This window comes from Dendropsophus ebraccatus, chromosome 1 (genome assembly GCF_027789765.1).
Source record: "Dendropsophus ebraccatus isolate aDenEbr1 chromosome 1, aDenEbr1.pat, whole genome shotgun sequence".
NCBI lineage: Eukaryota > Metazoa > Chordata > Amphibia > Anura > Hylidae > Dendropsophus > Dendropsophus ebraccatus.
In genome coordinates, this window is record NC_091454.1 from 36,995,727 (window position 1) to 37,016,396 (window position 20,670).

The window sequence follows — 20,670 nt, forward strand, 5'->3', positions numbered from 1 at the left end:
TCATAAGTCTCACATACAGTATCGGATCCTGATGACGATAGAAAGGTTTCTGAAACTTAGTAATGTTTGATAAGTGACATCACAGAACTTGGAGCTGGCACCAGCTTTGGAGGTTGTAAAGTCAAGTGAATGGCTTGCAAATGAGCTTGTTATGGCCTATGACAACATTACAATTACTTATGATGCGTAGCTGATGACTAAAAAAAATTTACATCTAAACTTCTTATTATGTTTTAATAAATCATAGCTAAAACTAACTGTATATTACTGCTGTAATGAATGAGAAATTCCAGATGCCTCTGAAAGAGGTGCTTGATTGTTAGAACAACCGTGCATTTAAGGGGCTCGGTAAGACTTCAAAAAGTATACTTTCTACTTAAAAAAAACAAAAAACTTTTGGATATGTGCACACTTCTCGCAGCTTGTTCTTGCTCAGTCAATGTTCAATTCAGATGATCAAAACTTTTTAAATGTCTCTATGACGTGTGAATTTCATTAGGTCTGTGGGATAATAGTGATTTTCTTTTGGGATAAAATAAAATTCTGGATGGGTCAAGATTTGGTTCATTCATGGTCCTGTCTGTACAAGTTAAAGGGGTTATCCAGAGCTACAAAAACATGGCCACTTTTCCCCTACTGTTGTCTCCAGTTCAAGTGTGGTTTGCAATTAAGCTCCATTTACTTCAATGGAAAGGAGTTTCAAAACCCCACCCAAACTGGAGACAACAGTAGGGGGAAAGTGGCCATGTTTTTGTAGCACTGGATAACCCCTTTAACTGACTGAGTCAGGTGTAAATGCTGCCCAATCTGTTCTTCAAAATGCTGAGGTATCAGGACAGACATATTGACCATATCCCTATTGAAGTTGGTCCCCTGCAGGAACTTTTTTTTGTTCAAGGATCGATTCTAGGGTTAGTGCCAAGTGACTGTGATGGGAGCAAATGAGGCCTCACATATGCAAAACTGTTCATTGTCAAGTTGGAGGAACTGTAGGAATCATTGGTATCACTGTCCACTATTTGCATGTTATTGCAAGGTGTTACTGCGGTATATTATTAACAGGGACCTGACAACTCTTGAGGAAATATTGGGAGAACTAAATTCACATCAAATGTGAAATTCACAATGGTACAGTCTGACAGTCAATGGAGTTTCATAGACACTTTGCTATACATCCCTTTTGGCCAAAAATGTTTTATTCTATGGCCACCATTAGATCATTACCAAGAAGCCAATTGGGATGAGGGCAGATGATTGTGAGGGATCCAGAGGAGAAAGCTACATCAAGAGGAAATAATTGAGACATTTATGTAAATGGAATGCCCTGAGGAAATGCTTAGGGAATAGTAGGTGATCTATATTCACCTAGCGAGTAATAGCCCTATTCCACGGAACGATTATCGTTCATAAACTCGCTCCAATGACCACTCGTTAACGATTACTAAACGATTTTTTTTAGCGAACGATAACACATAACGTGAACGATATATGTAGTGTAACTATTATTTTGCGGTCGTTACATGGTCGTTTAAAACGTTCGCCGGGGTGATCATGACCATACGACACACCTACTTTTTTTTAAACCTTTTTACGAACGACTGAAAGATTTGTAATTTTACGAACCGATTAGTGAATTATCTTTCAAAGACCAACGACTTTTTTTCGACATGCTGAAAAACAATTTTGAACGACAGTAAAACAATTTCGCCTTTGTCGTTCGCTCGTTTACACCAATTCCACGAAGCGATTATCGTTAACGAGCGGTCGTTGAGGCGAGTTTGTGAACGATAATCGTTCCGTTGAATAGGGCTATAAGGCAGCCTGAGCACTAAAGTCACCCTAATTAGATGTCCCGAGCACTAATGTAAGCGAGCCCCGATCTGCTAGGTCGGCACCCACTTACTGAGCCTATAACACAGCTCAATAATTTTGCTCGATAATATAAATAAATATATATATATATAGGCGACCTAGGACGTACCGGTCCTGGAAGTCTGTCCCCAGACGACCCTGGACGTACCGGTACGTCCTGAGCTATGAAGCGCGCTCCGGAGCGGAGCGTGCTTCATAGCAGGTGGGGGCCGGCTGCCGTCATGCTGTGATTAACCCCTTAAACACCACGATCGCGGCCGCAGCGTTTAAGTGTAAGAGACAGGGGGAGTCCCCTGTCACTTACCGATCAGGACCCTCGCAGTGTGACTATTTATAACTTCATAAATAATATATTTGTACATGTTATGGTAAAATGAAAGTCGCCATTACAAAGTACAACTATTCCTGTAACAAACAAGCCATTACATGGCCTTGTAGATAGAAAACTGAAAGTGCTAGAGCTCTTAGAAGGGGCGGAGGGAAAAATAAATAATAAAGTCCATACATACCTCTTTAGAATCCACAATGTCCTTCTCACTTCTGTCCGGTGACCACAGCAACTTCCGAGCCGATCTCTGAAGTGACAGGCCACTCAGCCAATCCCTGGCTGCGGCAGTCCCGTCTCGGCTAGTGATTGGCTGAGCAGCTTCTCACTTAAGAGACCAACTCTGATGTTCCACTGGCGGGTGACCAGGCATAAGCCAGGAGGACACGGGATTCTAGAGGAATATGTATGAACTTTATTACTTTTTACACAGTTATCAGCTGTTGGCCGTGCATCACTATTACATGTAGCCATACGCGCCTGGTGGGTGATAAGTTTTAGGTTGGAAATTGGAATGCATGACAACGATCAGCCGATGATCATTTCATTTTTATAAGACAAGGAGGAAAAAATTTAATTTCAAAAAAGAAAATTGGTTGAGGAGTAAAAGAGTTATGGCGATACCCCTTCAATGTGAACACAACCCTTCCCCATAGAGGTACATTGCTCAAGTCTGTTTTTTATGGTTAATGATTTTAGTTATCGGAAACTTTTTAACTATTTAAATGTCAAAAGGACAGACACAAGACAACCTGGAGTGGGTGAAAACAGAGACATCTACTACTGATTCACTCGATATAGGTTTACATCCATTTGTACCTGGTATAAAATATGAGTAGAAAAAGGTTTAATTGGTTAAATACCCACAGAATAAATTCTGCTTCTTTTGTTAGATAGAAAAAAACAAGGCTTGAACATAAAAGTATGATTATTGCTTAACAACGTGTGCGGTTCATTGCATTGTCACCCAAATCCCCAGTCACTTGATGCTTGGCAAAGAAAAACAACTGGCGTGTGTGAATACTGCAGATGCACAAAGCAGCTAGTGCACAACCTGAGATGACAGCCATATGGAAGCGGCTTGAGAATCATACACACGAAGAAAGTCTGAGAAACAGACACTTCCCACTACTGAAAAACGCACACTTTCCTGCATACTAATAGCAATTGTTATTTCTAAAATCTCGGCACAGGAGATCCTATGATATTTTATATGTATTACGATTTTATCATAATGTATTTGTAAAAATCAAGTTACTATTGCTGCCAGTATCCTGCAGGAGAAGGCATATTGGAGTCATCCAACTTTTGTGTTTTTTTTTTTTTTTTTAAACACACTGACCAGGTCATTGCTGATATCTGCCTGTAATTACGAGGGTGCAATATCCTACCTTTTATAGTGATGATGATGCAAGGTACAAGTGAATGAAGATCTGCAGAAGTCAGTGCAGTGCCAGAATGATGTCAATGGTGAAGAATAAAAGTAATAGAGAATCTGTCGGCTGCAGCCTCCTACTATAGAATAAAAGCATTTTCTACATTATGGAAGCACAGATGGATGTATGAAAGGTACCATATGTCTCCTTGTCCTTACAGCTTTGTAACAGTGTCAGCAGTTTGAAACATGAACTGCAGATATACTCATCACCATTATGAGTAAGGGCCACCGGGCCAGAAACACATAGGATCGAGCATTTGTTGTGTCTTCTATTCTCTGGTTGTGCACTCACCAGGTGAGCTGGATGGACTGTTTGTTGTGACTGAACAAATAGCCTGTTTGGTTTATTAAATTCAATGGGCATGTCCAGACTGAAGAACGAAAACATGGTGTCTATGTTTCCTTATGTGGTCTTAAAGGAACTGTACAAGTAACCTAATGGTGCGTTTACACGGAACAATTATCGTTTGAATTTTCACGATAACGACCGCATTTGAGCGATAATCGGCTTGATTAAACACAACAAACGATCAAGTGACGGACGATAAATCGCTCATCGTGATCTTTCAACAAGTTCTCAAATCATTGTTGGTCTTTCACTGAAAATCAGCAGATTGTCTTTCAACGATTCACCCTATGTGTGAGATAGGCTTTAGCGATCTTAAAACGATTGCAATAACAATTTTTTTCAAAGATCTATCGTTCCGTCTAAGCGCTGATGGTTATAAAAAAAAAACCAAAAAACACATTGTTACTTCAAAATTGTTAATCGTTCGATTGGGCAAATTATCGCTCCGTGTAAACGGACCATTAGACAAATCAGTGTTAAGAGATGTATACATGTCATCATGCACATGGAACTTACTGGTTATATACACAGGTTTTCCTCAAATTTATCTTCCTATCGTTGAGGTATCTTTTATAATCTTCCACACCATCCTTGAATGCAATAACAAGCATCACTATGACAAGTGGCAACATTGTGATCTCCTTATGAAACACTTCGATTTGTGGCATCCAGTTCAAGATAGCAAGGAAAAGAAAATAGCTGTTTGCAGACCTGTGCGGGACAAAGGTGAAAGCGTCAATGGTGCTATATATAAACACAGTGATAAGAGTATAGAAGGCGTCACTGACTTTATCAGTACTGTATAAACGTATACTCTACTGAGAATTACTCATAAAATATAAACTGTTCCTTAAAAGAGTTATAAAACTTTTTTTTTTAATAACATTTCTGTAGTATTTAATATCTGTCTGGTTTCTGCTTTGCACCAGTTCTATCAATGGATGTTCTCATTTGATTGTTAAAAACAAGCCCCTACATAGATCAGGCTCACTTTCTGCCATTATTTGTGATTTGGTGATCACAAAGAACAGGGTGGAAGGTTGGAGGAATTTTTAATTAAATGTTCATTTTCCCTCTTTCAGGAGCCTACCATTGACTTTAATGGGAGTTGAAAAATGTGTATTGCCATTGTAGAATCATATACAGATAACGTATCTTATATTTGACAGTGTCTAAGTATAAGAATTCCTACTAGAGAAAAAAATATATAAGTCTGGTAGATAACTTAAGATTCCAGATTTTCAAGTGCTTTTAAAAGAAGATATAGCCAACATAATTCCACATAATCCGGATCTATACTAATAAAACTAAGGTATTACAGAGAAAGAAATGGGGGATATTTGCCGCAAAGAACCTTCCGGTCATAAAGCCCATTAAAACAGACTAAATTAAATTAACAAAAAAAAAACTATATCCAGGAAGATCATGAGTCATTCAAATGGATTTGTAAGATAAAGACTAATTTGTTTCCTTTCTGATCCTTAAAATAAAGAATCATAAGACCTTAGTAAATCTAAATTCCCCGGCTTGACAATAATCAATTTTATTTATTTTTTTTTGGACCTTTGGGAGCCAACCAATATGTCCACTAGTTACCTCCCACAAGAATGGTCCTCCAAGGTCCCTGGTATCTTAAAAGGCAAATATAACTATTTAAATATTAACTATATAAGTATTAGGATCAGTTTTTATTATGATCAAAATCACAGGCAATATACAGTACATTTAAAGGGAACCAATCATCATAAGATCGGCCCCTACAGCTATAAATGCGTTCCTATATGGCCCATAGCACTGTTTTAGGCATAAAAGTAAATTGCGTTACGTATATGGCACAAAAACCTACTTTGCAAATTCTAACAACAGTATCTAGGTATCGGAGTGATCCTCCACTGCTAACTAGCCATGGCTGTTGGGAAACCTCTTCAGCAATCATGCCTCCCTGGAAGCATCGGAATTCAAGGGGAGCTCCTCTGTGATGCTGCAGGCTCCCAGGCAGGCATGATTGCTGAAGAGGTTTCCCACCAGCGGTGACTGGTGGCGGCAATGGACTGCCCCAATGCCTACATAGGTAGGATTTACAAAAATATGTGTTCAGGCTATATAAGGATTGTGAATATTTTTTAACTTATATGCCTAGAAACAGTGCTCGGAGGAATATAGGAACATATTTATAGCTGTAGGGCTATGTTTCCACACAGTATTTTTGCTCAGTATTTTACAAATTACCGTTATTTTAAAACAATGGCCATTTTGAAATAACAGCCATTTTTTTGCCATTAAATGGCGGCCATCCACTCAATTTCAACAGTGTGTGAACAGAGCCTTTCTGTGTTTTCAACCCACTCCTGGTTTTGGTTGTAAAATACTGAGCAAAAATTCTGTGTAGAAATATAGCCAAGGAGGGATTTTTTGATGATTGGTTCCCTTTAAATTTAGGGCCCTATTCCACCGGACGATTATCGTTCAGATTATCGTTAAATCGTTCAAATCTAAACGATAATCGTTCGGTTGAAATGCAGTAACGATTAACGACCGAACGAGAAATCGTTGATCGCTTTATAAGACCTGGACCTATTTTTATCGTTGCTCGTTCGCAAAACGTTCGCAAATCGATCGCATTGAATAAGACATCGTTCGGTCGTTCGCAATAGATACGAACGCAATAGCGAATAAATACGGAAGAAGAAACGATCGCAATTACGATCATAAGTAACGATTATCGTTCCATGGAAATGAGTGAACATTTTCAGGTCTTTCGCAATAGCGGTCGTTTGAGATCGTTAATCGTTAACGATTATGCTAACGATAATCGTCCGGTGGAATAGGGCCCTTAGATTTGGGAATATAATGTAAGCATGTAGCGCAGCTCTCTGCCTGCGCACTTTACTATTGGCCCTATTCCACGGAACGATTATCGTTCATAAACTCGCTCAAACGACCGCTCGTTAACGATAATCGTTCCGTTGAATTGATGAAAACGATCGAACGACTCGAGCAAAATGGTCGTTGAATCGTTCTCAAAAGTTTTTCAACATGTTGAAAAAAAATCGTTTGTCGTTTCCAACGATAATTCGCTAATCGTTTTGTTGAATTAGAAATCGTTAAATCGTTCGTAAAATGTGTCTAAAAAGTAGGTCTAAAAATCCTGGCGAACGTTTTAACGATCATGTAACGACCGCAAAATAATCGTTATCGTTCACATTACCACTAGATTGAATGTGTAATCGTTCGCAAAAAATAGTCGTTTATTGATTTTTAACGAGCGGTCGTTTGAGCGAGTTTATGAACGATAATCGTTCCGTGGAATAGGGCCATATGACTCAAATGAATAGGTAAATAGGTGTTACTGAGTATAATATATCCCAGAATCTGTGGGGGAGATTTATCAAACATGGTGTAAAGTAGAATTGGCCCAGTTGCCCCTAGCAACCAGTGAGATTCCACCTTTCATTCCTCACAGACTCCGGAAAATCAAAGGTGGAATCTGATTGGTTGCTAGGGGCAACTGAGCCAGTTTCACTTTACACCAGTTTGATAAATCCCCCCTGTGTGTATAATGTTGATACGTTATCCTAAAAAAAGGATAGTCAAGTCTACAAAAAGCTGGAAGTTATCTGCAGAAAACAGAGATTGTCACATAGTTAAAAATAACTAAAAATTATAAAAACTAAACTTTAATATTAGAGTAGTTTACAGATGACTTATTCTCATAACAATGTTTAATGATTAGCTGAGACGTTATAGTATAGGCACATTTTCTTCAAGTCAAAGTGAATCATCAGCCAATATTAACAATTCGGAGGCTCTCTCTGTAGGTTATCAATGTTCTTACCTATAAAACTGTTCAAATAGGTTCTTTGGCAGAAATGTTAAAAAAGAATATTTGGTAGTTTGAACTTTGTTTCCGACATAAAACCTGGAAACTCTCTTGCAGTCGCCCTCCCATTTTTTGTTATTGGCAAACACCACCCGCTGCTTGTTCAAGTCGTAAATCGGACCCTTTTTCTTGGGGGGAAGGAGAGGAGTTCTTTCAGAAGAGGATGAAGAGGAATCTCTTAGTAAATTGCGTTTAAAGCGGTAAAAGCTTGAATCCATGGGTAAAATGCTGAGAAACAAAAAAGACAAACCATAGAGTTACACAGTACACAGGCTATATTATCATTGCACGCCTAAAAAAGTATGGTTCAGTGGAGTATGTCAAGCAACATTCTGTTTTAATCTTTCAAGATAGATAAAGTCAGCTAATAGTAGCACATCTCCATAAATATCCACAATAGCCTCACTTTTCTATCATGTTGTTGGACAGGATTCATGATTGAGGATTATTTGGAATACTTATTGCCTCTAACCCTAATATTATTAGACATATAATATCATTCTCCACCCACCATCACATAAAGAGAATCCACTGGGAAAGACCAAACATTAATCAATAAGAAAGCCATGTCTTGTTGGAGCCATTGGACTGTCTCCTTGCAAGTATGAAATTTCAATAACTCTCTAACATTTGTTGGCCCGTACCCTCCTCTTAGTGGTTCTGCAGTCTTCTCTGTACCTGTCAGTCTTGATAGTTAAATCCCCAGCTTGACAGTCTCTGAAATACCTCAAGCAAGCCGGCATATTGACATTATTATTGCTCACGCACGACATGTGCCATCTGATCCTTTGTTTAAGCAGGTTTCCTGTGCAACCTACATACTGAACTTTGCACTGTAAGCACGCTCCCAAGTATACAACATTAGTTGTATTACAATTAATGGACGCCGGGATGTTGTAAGTCCTGTTAGTAATGTATGATTAGAAGGTATTTGTTTTCTGCATGATCATACATGTTCTGCATGTGTCATATTCACACCTAAAGAGGTACTCCGATGAACATTCTTTTCTTTCACACTGGTGTCAGAAAGTTATATACTGTACATTTGTAATTTAAAGGGATTATACAGTTTTAGAAAAAGATGGACACTTTCTGCAGAAACAACATGGCTTTTGTCTCCGGTTTGAGTGGGGGGTTTGCAGCTCACTTACATTGAAGTGAATAATGCTGCGTTTACACAGAACGATTATCGTGCAAATTTGCACGATAACGATCGAATTCGAACGAAAATTGTATGTGTAAACGCAACGAACGATCAAACGACGAGCGAGAAATCGTTCATTTTGATCTTTAAACATGTTCTCAAATCGTCGTTGGCAAAAAATTTGCAGATCGTTCCGTGTAAACAGTCGTTCACCGATTTAACTTATGTGCGAGATAGGCTTAAGCGATGGCAAAACGATTTTTTGTACGATATATCTTTCTGTCTAAACGCTGATCGTTACAAATAAAAAATCGTTACTTCAAAATCGTTAATCGGGAGAAGTATCGCTCCGTGTAAACCCAGCATAAAACTTAGCTGCAAACCACACCTGAGACAAGAGTTGTGTCGTCTCTGGAAGTAAGTGGACATGTTTTTCCTAACACTGGATAACCCCTTTAAACAGTAACTTGTGACCACAGAACAGAGCTACTCTCTTGCAAAAACAGCACCACCTCTGTCCTGTTGTGTGTGGTATTACAATTCAGCTCTATTCACTTCAATGGAACTAATCTGCAAAACCCACACAGAAACAGAGAACAGTGGTTCAATTATTGGAAGAAAGCGGCCATGTTTTCCAAGCGTGAACAGTCCCTTTAAGTATTTCAGTCCCAGCCCTAGCAGATATACTGTTAGTAAGAGGTTTAGTGATAAGCAATGCATTTGCAGGACACACCATATAGGATACACCGCTGCACACCACACAGATTTACCAGTATGAGTGACTGCCTCCTCTACTAAGATTGACAGAAGAGGACACATCAAGGACATTACAGGTGTTTCATTCTTTTGCTTTTATTTTAGGTGTTACCATTTACTCGATTTCATTACGTGGAATAAAACTTGTAATTTCCGATAAACAGGAGTTAATACCCCTTCTTCATCTGTGACAGCTGAGCTCATAAATCACTTTCTGGCAGTTTCCGACTAATAATAGCTTTTCACGGTCGCACTACATGGTCTTCTGCTGTTCCGTGATTTATTGTTCAGTGAATACACCTGATGTCATAATGGATTTAATATAAACATCAGTGCATATTCTGCTCCTCTAGCAAATTTCCCCATTACGTACCATTCCAGAAATAATTGAGGGTTCACCGACCTATGCAAATCAATTAAAAACATCGGCACAGAAAAGCGAACAGATGAATACAATATCTATAATTAGACTTCAGCTGGCCATTACAGAACAATACACAGGACTGAAATATTACTCCTCAAATTAGAGCTGTTGCTTAGGCCCCACTCATATTAACATTATAATATTCTACAATACAAAGGGGATGCTAATTACATTTAATAGCTGTATAATGCAAAGTTATGCAACTTTTCCTCATTTATCAAGGCTATCTAAAACCAAAACTGTAGTTGGTGCCCATAGCAGGTGTGGTTGGTTGCTATGGGCAACAAAGACAGTTTTCCTTAACTTGAGGCTATGTTCACACTTAGTATTTCTGTCAGTCTTTTTTCAACCCAAACTAGGAGTGGGTTGAAAACACATTATAATTTTGCCATTAGTTCCACTCCTGATTTTGTTTGAAAAATACAGATCCGCAGCAGATTTCACGCTGTGAGTTTACAGCGAAATCCGCTGCAAATGCCTTACTGGCCAGGTGTGTACCTAACCAGTCCACGCTTCACCTTGCTTTGGGGGCTCCCTGCATCCTGACGTCCCGCTTAGCCAATCAGTGTGCTGAGCGGGAAGTATACAGAAGTTAACATCCTTTCAATGTGTGGTATAAAGTAAAAATCCTCAATATACTAGAATTAAATATTCTCTTCCAAATTACTACTCCCCTACCAGCCCAAATTTTTATAGCAGGTCACCCAAGGTTGTGACCTGTAGTTTAGCCTCAGCTTGCTGGTCGCACATGCTCAGTTGCAGGACTAGGAGGTATAGGAGTGTGAGCCTTTTGAATATCTGTGAAAATAGAAAATGGACAGGCGCTTCCCGGTTTGCTAGGTCAAACAAATGAACGTGCTCATGCACAGTAGTGAATGATCCCACTCACCTCATGTGGTTGTGCAATATTATAGGCACAACTCTACAAAGCGCATGGATAAAATGTGGTGCAGCTCTCCGAGGACCACTACTAGTTATCCAGTCACCAGAGAGTGTGCAAATCAAGCAGGGACATCGACCCGGACCAGGCAGATAAAACAGGACTTCTTCACAAGGCGAAAAGTTAACCAGCCAAAAATATAAAATAAAAACACATGTATGCCGCTAAATGAGAATAGGACATAAACATGCATAGCTTAAAAATGTATTTAATAAACAATGCATTTCGGCACAGTGTTATCTCATAGAGCCTTCATCAGGTACTTGGCAAATCAGCCAATAATTGTTTGGTGCAATAGGACATGTTAAAAGATTATGATCAACTTACATGCACAAAGTCTGCTGATCGTGGTCTTTAAACATGTTGAAAAATCCAGACCATGTCAGCGACAGTCGGCTGCGCATGGCCCCATGTGCAGCAGCAGCAGACCGATGCTAACTTCAATGGCCAGCCCAAACAATTTACGGAGGCTCAGCAGTGAGGGAGCACACTGTGAAGCACACAAAAGGCTTGAGAAAGGGGTCTCAAAAAATTTGATAAGGATAGCTCCACATATTTGAAGCTTCCGTCTCACAGTGGAAATAGCCAGGGAGATACAGAGGTAAATGGCAGAGTACACAGCAGCAATGCATGATGGGAACTGTAGTCTGTGGTGAGAATAAGCACAAAAGGAGCAACATGTGGCAAAAAAGGAAATTATACATATCTAAAGTGTAGGGTTAGACCAAGTATTTTCTGTATAATCACCTAGCCAGAAGAGTGGTTGACGGGTTGGCAGCCAAAGGCTCCTTGTCCTGTCAAACACAGCGGCCCATTTAATTGTATGCACTCCTGATACAGTTAAAGGGTAAGATACAGCACCCGTCGGTACTTACCTGGGTGCTGATATTGGCCAGGGCTGGCTAGTAGCACATCCGGAAGCATGGGGGGGGTTACTATATTTCTGTCCCCATCTAAGTAAGCTGTAGGATTACTGAGCGGTGTTTCCAGGTGACACAGGGATGGGGCTGAAAGTATCCCACAATCTGCTATTGAAATAGCAGGTATGGCTGATACAAATAAAGCACCATTGTTATTAATTTATCGCCCAGTTTTCCCATGTCGTGGGTGGTTACTCCTGGCTAGATGAAGGGAATTAGAAGTAGTAGATAATAAATACTGTCTTCTGTCTTGCCCTCTCTCACTAAAACATTACCAGACACCGGAAGTTGTCTATTATCCATCATGAAATTATAGACTCTGGCTCCATAGTCAAGAGCTGGCAGTTAAAGGGGTTATCCAGCGCTACAAAAAAATGGCCACTTTCTTCCAGAGACAGCACCACTCTTGTCTCCAGCTTGGGCGGGGTTTTGCTGCTCAGTTCCAAGGAAGTGAATGGAGCTCAATTGCAAACCGCACCTGAACTGGAGACAAGAGTCGTGTGGTCTCTGAAAGAAATTGGCCATGTTTTTGTAGCACTGGATAACCCCTTTAACCAGGGGCGTAGCTAATGTCCCTTGGGCCCTGGTGCAAGAGTTCAACTTGGCCCCCCCCCTTCCATGACCAAGCGATGTGATAGATAGATAGATAGATAGATAGATAGATAAAGACCAATATTACCAATAATACCAGTATATAGGAAGGAAATATCACCATACATATTACTGCCATACTGTTACAGACCAAATCCTGTATACTGACCAATAATACCAACCAGTATACAAGGGGCAAATATTGCCACCACAACCACTACCGTCACCACAATATTGTTACTGACCAAAACCTGTATACTGACTCCAATAAAATACTGTACCAGATTACAAGTAACAAATAACACCGCCACATACTGACTAACACTGCCACATACTGACCAATGTCACTGCTGCTAATAACCAAAAACCACTGTACACAGATCACTATCACCTCATCCAATCATATAGAGGTACCCAGCTCTACACAGGTTCTATACACCATATACATCACAGTGCAGTTACAGTAAATCAGATGACTTACAGGGGGACGTCTTCTCTGATCGGAGTTCTTTCCTTTTCATCATCTTCTCCATCCATCCTGTGCCGTTATGAGAACTTCTCCGAGCCACGAATCCACAGAATCTGCCATACAGACATATTAGTCTCCTCACTCTGGCACCATCCTCATCACTATACTAACTGCACATCTGTATTGGCCCCTTTACACCCTCATTTAGTGGGTAGTCCTGACACTATGTGACCCCCTTACAGTATATGTGCCCCTCTGTGTAGAGATGGCCCCTTGTTCAATCTTTTATAGAGATGGCCCCATGTGCATCTCCTTGTGAGCCCCTCTCAGTGTAGTCCCCCTTATAGATGCCCCCCTCTGTGTAGTGTCCCTTACAGACTGCATATCTCTGTGCATTCCCTCTTATAGATGGCCCCCTTTGTGTATCCCCCCCCTTACAGATGCCCCCTTTGTTGTCCCCCTCTGCCCCTCTTTTAGATGCCCCCTGTGTTGTCCCCCTTATAGATGCCCCCCTTATGTTGCCTCCCATTATAGGTGGCCCCGTTATGTTGCCCCCCCATAGATGGCCCCCTGTGGTGACCCCCTGTGTTGTCCCCTTATAGATGCCCCCCTCGTGTTGTCCCCCCTGTGTTTTCCCCTTACACATGCCCCCATATAGATACCCCCCTTGTAGATGCCCTACCCTGTGCTGTGCCCTTATACATGCCTTCCATTTTGATGCCTCCCTTATGTTGCCCCCCATATAGATGCCCCCAATGTGTTGTCCCCTTATACATTCCCCTCTTGTCAAGCAGATTAAAAAAAAAAAAAACTCCCTTCTCTCATGTCTTCTTCTGTGGTCTTCTGTAGTTGGACTGGCCCCCGGACGTTGCTACGCTCCCTGGGGGTGTCCCCGGGATTGCCCGGCATCCCACGCACCAGGGAGCTGTGTAGGCCGAGGCTGTTACTTCCGGCACAGGGAGTGACGCGCTTCCTGACCCGGAAGTAATTGCCCCAGCGTACACCGCTCCCTGGTGCGTGTGCTGCCGGGAAATCCCGGGGACACCCCCAGGGAGCGTAGCATCGGCCGGGGGCCTGGGAGAGCAGAGCGTCGGGCCAGCGCAGTGGAGGTAGGGAGGGGAGTGGCGGGCCGGCGCAGTGGAGCGGCGGGCCGACGCAGTGGAGGTAGGGAGGGGGGCCATGGGCCTGGTCGCGACCACGGCCGCTACGCCACTGCCTTTAACATCAGGGTGCATAAACTACATTACTACAGGGTACAATATAACAGGAAGCTGCAATGAAATTTACCATTGTAGAAATGGAGTCTCCCTAGCACCTAGTACCCTGATTATCAGAATGAAGTACACTGCACAGCACAGCAGAGCAGAGCACATATGTATGCGTGGACCGTGGTACAGCAACTGTATCCAATTCTTGGAAAGGCCCTTTATCAGGATATCAGACCCCACATCAGTAAAAAAAAATGATGGTTTATCCTTAAAAGAAGGTTGTCAAATCTCAATTTATAAAAAAAAAGATTGGGAAAAAACAACACAAAAACGAAACAACAACAAAAAAAACAACACAAAGCGACCAAGTATAGCTGGACTTGGTCTAACACAGAAGACATTGTCCTCACATTGTGGCTCATAAATTTCTTTGCCCTAAAGAACTACTGACTGTATACTTAGCCTAATTCATTATCATGTTACAGTCAATAAATGTCAGCTACAGCCCTGCCACATACTGTATGGACTGGTAGTAGAATTATATGGTTTGTGTTCCCATTACATCTATACACTATGCCTCACTGATATTAGTGCATCATTACTTATGCAGAACAGGCGGCTTTCCATGTGGATTCCTGCTGACACATCCTCTGTAATCTGCCGCTCACTATTGACCTTAATGTAGAACAGGAATTTGGGCGGATATTATTAACACTTACCAGAGATGATAATATTACTACTACTAGGGTTTCTTGCTCCAACCTTACAAGACATTAAAAGTTAATAATTTCTTCTTAAACCTGTAAAACCGCCACTCACCCTACAATAACCCCAGAATGCAAAGTCTCGATCCTCGTATTGACGCAAAGTCTACAGAATCTTAGCCATAATCCTCTCCTCCAAATAAGATGCCTTTAAATGGGAATGTATCACCTGGAATGTTTTTGTATTCTCTAAGATTTTTTTTTTTAATTGATTTTCTGATTTTATTTTTTTAATTCAATGTGGACAGCAGATTAAAGATTATGTATTACAGCGGCCAAATGAATATAGCAGAATAATAATAGTACATGACTCACTGACTGCTGTGGCAGAGTTTTGCATGCCGTGACTTGGGCAGAGGTCAGTATGCAGGAACGAGGAAGGAGGCGATACCTTTATTGTAATCTTGTCTATGATCTCAAAAGAACAGGAAAGTCAGTCTATTAAGAGGCACAGTGGTGAGTGTGAACACTGCAAGATTTCAAGATTATTCTCAATTTAGGTAACAATTTAGGAAATGAGAAACACCAAAAAAGTAAAAACAAAAAACACATTAGCTTTAAACATGTACAGTAAATATGTATTGTAAATGCCAGGGGTGCGTCCTTCCTGTATCCTCTTACTTCCCACCATGTCTATGCCCACTCACTGCGCTGTCATACCGGTCATTCTCAGCCACTTTTGTTTGCTCACTTCCTGCCACTGTTGTTGCCCCTCCTGGGTATGGCCCTTAGATGGCACATACCTGCCCTTCCTGAATCTTTAAGGGCTAGGGCATATAGTGCTAATCTGTCAACAACCAGTATTTGGCACTTTCTAATAAAGATGGTTGTCTGAGGGGCAGGAGCCTTACCTGGTCCTTCCTTTACCAAGAAGTACACCTTCTAAGACAAGTGGGGGCAGTGGCCAGTTGCAGTCATTGTGTATGGATAAAACCACACCTGCATGGTTGCAGGATGTCATTGCAACATTGTACAGATATTGGCCATCATGTGCGTGAATGCTTTGAGGCCACCCCACCTGGTATTCTGTGTTTAGACAATACTGTATTTCCGTAGTGTCCATGGCACAGGCGTAGTCAGTCTGATGCTGTTACCACCTAGTCTGCTGGGCCAGCTGCTTTCCTCACTTGGGATGGACTTAGTACCTTCTAGCAGTACAAGTCCAGTTTACACATTCTAGAATGGGATAAAAGGTAAAAACCTAAAGGGTATTTAGGCTTTGCTCCCAGATGTGACCTAAAACTAAAACTGGAACAGGCGCACAGCAGGTTAAGTCACAGTGTAATACTAAGAGTGGAACTAACACTATTGAATGGAAGGATTTGCCTCTCTGTTTTACCTACTCTAGGCGTTGGCTAGAAAACACTGACTAAAATGTCTACCAAATACTGAGCAGAATACGTGTGAACCCAGCCTTACCTTAGCCTTCTAAATGAAACCCCTTTCTCTCAATGGAACCCGGTAATCACAGAGGGCAGGGCCTATGCTCCTGTAGTTGCATTGCCATGCAGTCTCTATTCTGGGGGTCAGTACAATGAGGCTGGCTACACAATGCCTTAAAATCTCAGAAAAACTCCAATAAAAGCGTCATGGCTTTTTTTTTTTTTAAACTCCAGCAGCCAGTAGCTGAAAGTCAATGGAAGTTTATGATATGCCTTACACACATGAGGGAAGATTTATCAAACTGGTGTAAAGTAGAATGGTCTTAGTTGCACCCATCAACCAATCAGATTCCACTTTTCATTCTTCACAGTTTATTTGAAAAATGAAAGGTGGGATCTGATTGGTTGCTAGCGGCAACTGAGCCAATTCTACTTTAGGGTACAAACACACACACAACTTATCTGGAATTCACTTCAATAGGCTGATGTACTCGCAGCGGGATTGTCATCCCGCTGAGAGTATGTCAGACTAAGCGCCATTAACCCCTGTGGCGGAGGACACCGATTGGCTGACCGCCGGGAGACCCTAATGCATGCAAGAACGGGGACCCAGTACAGTATCTTCCCGGGCCGCGGGGACAATGGTGCTTAGTTTGACATACTGGCAGCAGGATGGCAATCTCGCTGCGAGTATGTCAGCCCTTTGAAGTGAAGTGAATAGGCAAGTATCTACAGCGGATTTCGCTGCGAATTCAGAGTGAGAAATCCGCTGCGGATGCATTTTGTGTGTTTGCACTCTTACACCAGTTTGATAAATCTCCCCCATGTTTTTTTGTGTGTGTTTTTGAGGCCCTGTGGCAGTTTTTCCTAAACACAGCATGCTAAGGGTATTGCCATATTGTTGGCAAACTGTGGCTTTTTTTCTCCCATACACTTCAATGGAATTGTTTTGGTTGTCTCAAAAACGCCATTGCTGCGGTATGGCCTTTTTTTCCTGGCGTTTTTGTCACCTTTTGTGGTCCAGCAGCTAGGTCATGTGATGGCAGGGGGGGGGGGGGGGGGGGGGGGGGGGGAGTTCAGCACACAAAAACCTGAATCACAAAAAAGATAATTCATACAAGTCAAAAACACGAACACATTTTTTTTGGGCCTGAAAAACGCCAGACAAAAAAGATGTGTAAGGGGCGTCCTGATGCCCAATTTGTATTATTTAAAGGAGACATCTGGTTAACAATGATTTAACCCTGTTTAATCCCCATCTATAATCTAAGCTTGTTTGTAATAGGTTTCTATTACATGAATTGGTCTGTTTGTCTGCAGCACTTCCTGATTAACATTTTAATCAAGAAAATTTAAACCAATGAGACGTTTTTTTTTTTGTTTGTTTTTGCCATATTATAGTATTTCTAGAATCAAATGGATTTCAATATGCAGTACAGTAGGGATTCTCATGCACAGCTTCCTCAAAGACAATAAAGTTATATTAAATCTAGAAGGGGGCTTATTTTCTTATTAACACTACAGTATTTGAAAATCTATAGGAAAGCCTCAGGTGACAGCTATACTATTATGTTTTCCGGCTTTCATTATTTACATGTAATATAGGAATGGTTCTGCCTGCAGATTTGAAGTCAAATTAAAATTACACAAGGAGAGAATTAAAAAAAAAAAAAAAAAAGGCCAGAATTTATTAGTACAATGACTAGACTGGCTGGGTATGATATTTTAAGGCTAATTTTGACATATTAACAAGATATGTATGATAGCACTTCAGATAGAAAAATGTAAAACATTATGCATTATGAAGAATTACAGATTCTGTGTTTAGTGTTGGAGAGACAGGTCATCCTTGGTTAGGCTAGTTAGACATAGGACTAGAGTAGCAAAAGCATATTTTAAGTCGCCCACTGATATAGCCAAGAAAAGGTGTTCTATCACTAAGCTTTGAAGATCTACTACCAACCACTACCCACCACCACCACTACCCACCACCACCACCACCACCGGTGCGATTCAAAAAATAATAAAACATTAACATCACATCCCCCATTTACAAAGGGAAATATGCTGCCAACACATGATTTTTTTTTTTTTTTTTTTTTTTTTTTTAGATTAGGCATTTGCTCGGTTGTCATCTGATCAGTGGGTCTTATTTATTTATTTTTTTTTATATAATACTCCTTTAAAAAAATTACATAACTTTAATAACTAGATAACAAAATAAATAATTGAAAATATATACACATGCCTTTTTCACATTCGGTGCCAGGGAATTGCAGGGCTGCTGAAGCCCTGGTCCCAGCTGTCACCATAAATATTACCATCAAATCCAGTATACCAAGACAAATATTACCAACAATACAAGCGCACAGAATCCAGCCATACCATGACCATCAGACAGTTACTAAATATCTTCATACTGAACAGCAAGACCAACAACAAAAGTGTACAAGGAACGTATAATACCGCCAGACTGTGACCACAAAGCATAACATAGTGGCTAAATATTACCTCCCAACTGTTACTGAATATACCACCTCATATGGAGATCAATATCACCCCATGCTGTGACCATAAATAGCTAGATACACAGACTATGCAGACTGTATAAGTGATTATATACAGTTACATCCAGTGACTGACAGGGGGCATATTCTCTGATGATTGACGTTCTTGTTCTGTTTTTTCTCCATCCAACACAGACTGTCATTAATACTTCTCCCATCCATGACTTGTATCCGCATAATGTGTTAGAAAAACATTTTAGATTTTGTCCCATTTCCAAAATTATTTTCATCTCATTCCCACCAAAAGTGCCACCAATGGTAATACCCTTCTTAGTTGCTCTTTTAGGTTTTTGTCTGGCCTCCAGTAAGTAGATGGGTGCTGCCAGTATGCTCTGCCCCCCAGTAGGTAGATATTATGTATAGGTCTCCAGTAGATAGGTATCTCTGCTGCCCACCAGAAGGTAGTTGCCACCAAGTAGATAGCCTGGTGCCCCCCTCTAGGTAGGTAGCAGATACCCACAGTAGGCATATGCTCCCAGTAGGTAATTGTCACCTTATAGGTAGCCAGGTGTACAAATACTCCTAAGTTACAGGGACAGGGTTATGCCAATTAACTTTGAAATCTAAATTAATCACATTCTGTGTCTATTAAAAAAAAAATCCCCAATCTTATAAATAAGAATAAAACCCTGCTGTGCTTTAAACCTTAAAGGGGTAGTCCACCCAAAATTTTTTTCTTTCAAATCAACTGGTGCCATAAAGTGCCAGAGATTTGTAATTCACTTCTTAAGTCTTCCAGTACTTATCAGCTGCTGTATGCCCAACAGGAAGTTGTATTATTTCCAGTCTGGAGAGCAGGGGAGGTGTTCTATGGGGATTTGCTGCTGCTTTGGACAGTTCCTGACATGGACAGAGGAGGCAACAAAGAGCACTGGGTCAGACAGGAAAGAAAACACCACTTCCTGCTGGACACACAGCAGCTGATAAGTACTGGAAGACTTAAGATTTTTTAATAGAAGTGAATTACAAATCTCTGGCACTTTATGGCACCAGTTGATTTGAAAGAAAAATTTTTTTGGTGGACTACCCCTTTAAGTTCCCCTTGTTTCTGCTCAGAGCCTTCTCTCCCGCTGTCAATGCCTTCATGTGGCAATGACACCATAGTCTATACATGACAAGTTCTATACACCGCTGTCATGGTTTAACAGAAGCCACGATGGCGATGTGGATCCATCAAACCACAGACACCAACATTATCAGACGGACCCTAGTGACTTTTAATGGGGTCTGTCACATTGTTCATCTTTTTAATAGGGAGATTTCAGGTGCAACAAGACGCTTCTCAGCCTAAAAAAATTATTTTTCTCACAATTTAATGGGATGGAAACATTATGTGAATAAGAGAGTCTAGTTTTCAATAAGTGCCTTCCTATTCTTGAAAAGAACGGTCAATGGGAAAACATTGAAGATTGATATTTTCTTTCCATTTCACCCCCAAATAATTCCTTGACTTTACTATTTATCAGGACAGCTACAAAATCATAAGGAATGAAGAACTCTATAGCACATTCACCATTTTGCTGGCTAACATAAATCTGGGTAGGAGAAGCAGTGTGTAAATAAATCCTGCTTATCTTTGATACGGCCTGTAACTCCCAGAGAGGATATTATCTTTGCAATGCAGAAAGTAAATCATAAAGG

General features: G+C 40.8%; 1 protein-coding gene across 2 annotated transcripts in view; it reads right to left on the minus strand.

Moving 5' to 3' along the window:
- The window catches only part of ATP10B (ATPase phospholipid transporting 10B (putative)), a 187,407-nt gene that overhangs the window by 91,589 nt on the left and 75,148 nt on the right, over window positions 1–20,670 (minus strand). For both annotated transcript variants that reach the window (XM_069969699.1, XM_069969710.1), the window contains exons 2-3: window positions 7,820–8,092; window positions 4,501–4,695 (exon numbers count right to left, since the gene is read on the minus strand). In XM_069969699.1, coding sequence (XP_069825800.1) covers window positions 4,501–4,695; window positions 7,820–8,082 — 458 coding nt within the window. In that variant the 5' untranslated portion in view covers window positions 8,083–8,092. The remainder of the gene's footprint in view (window positions 1–4,500; window positions 4,696–7,819; window positions 8,093–20,670) is intronic.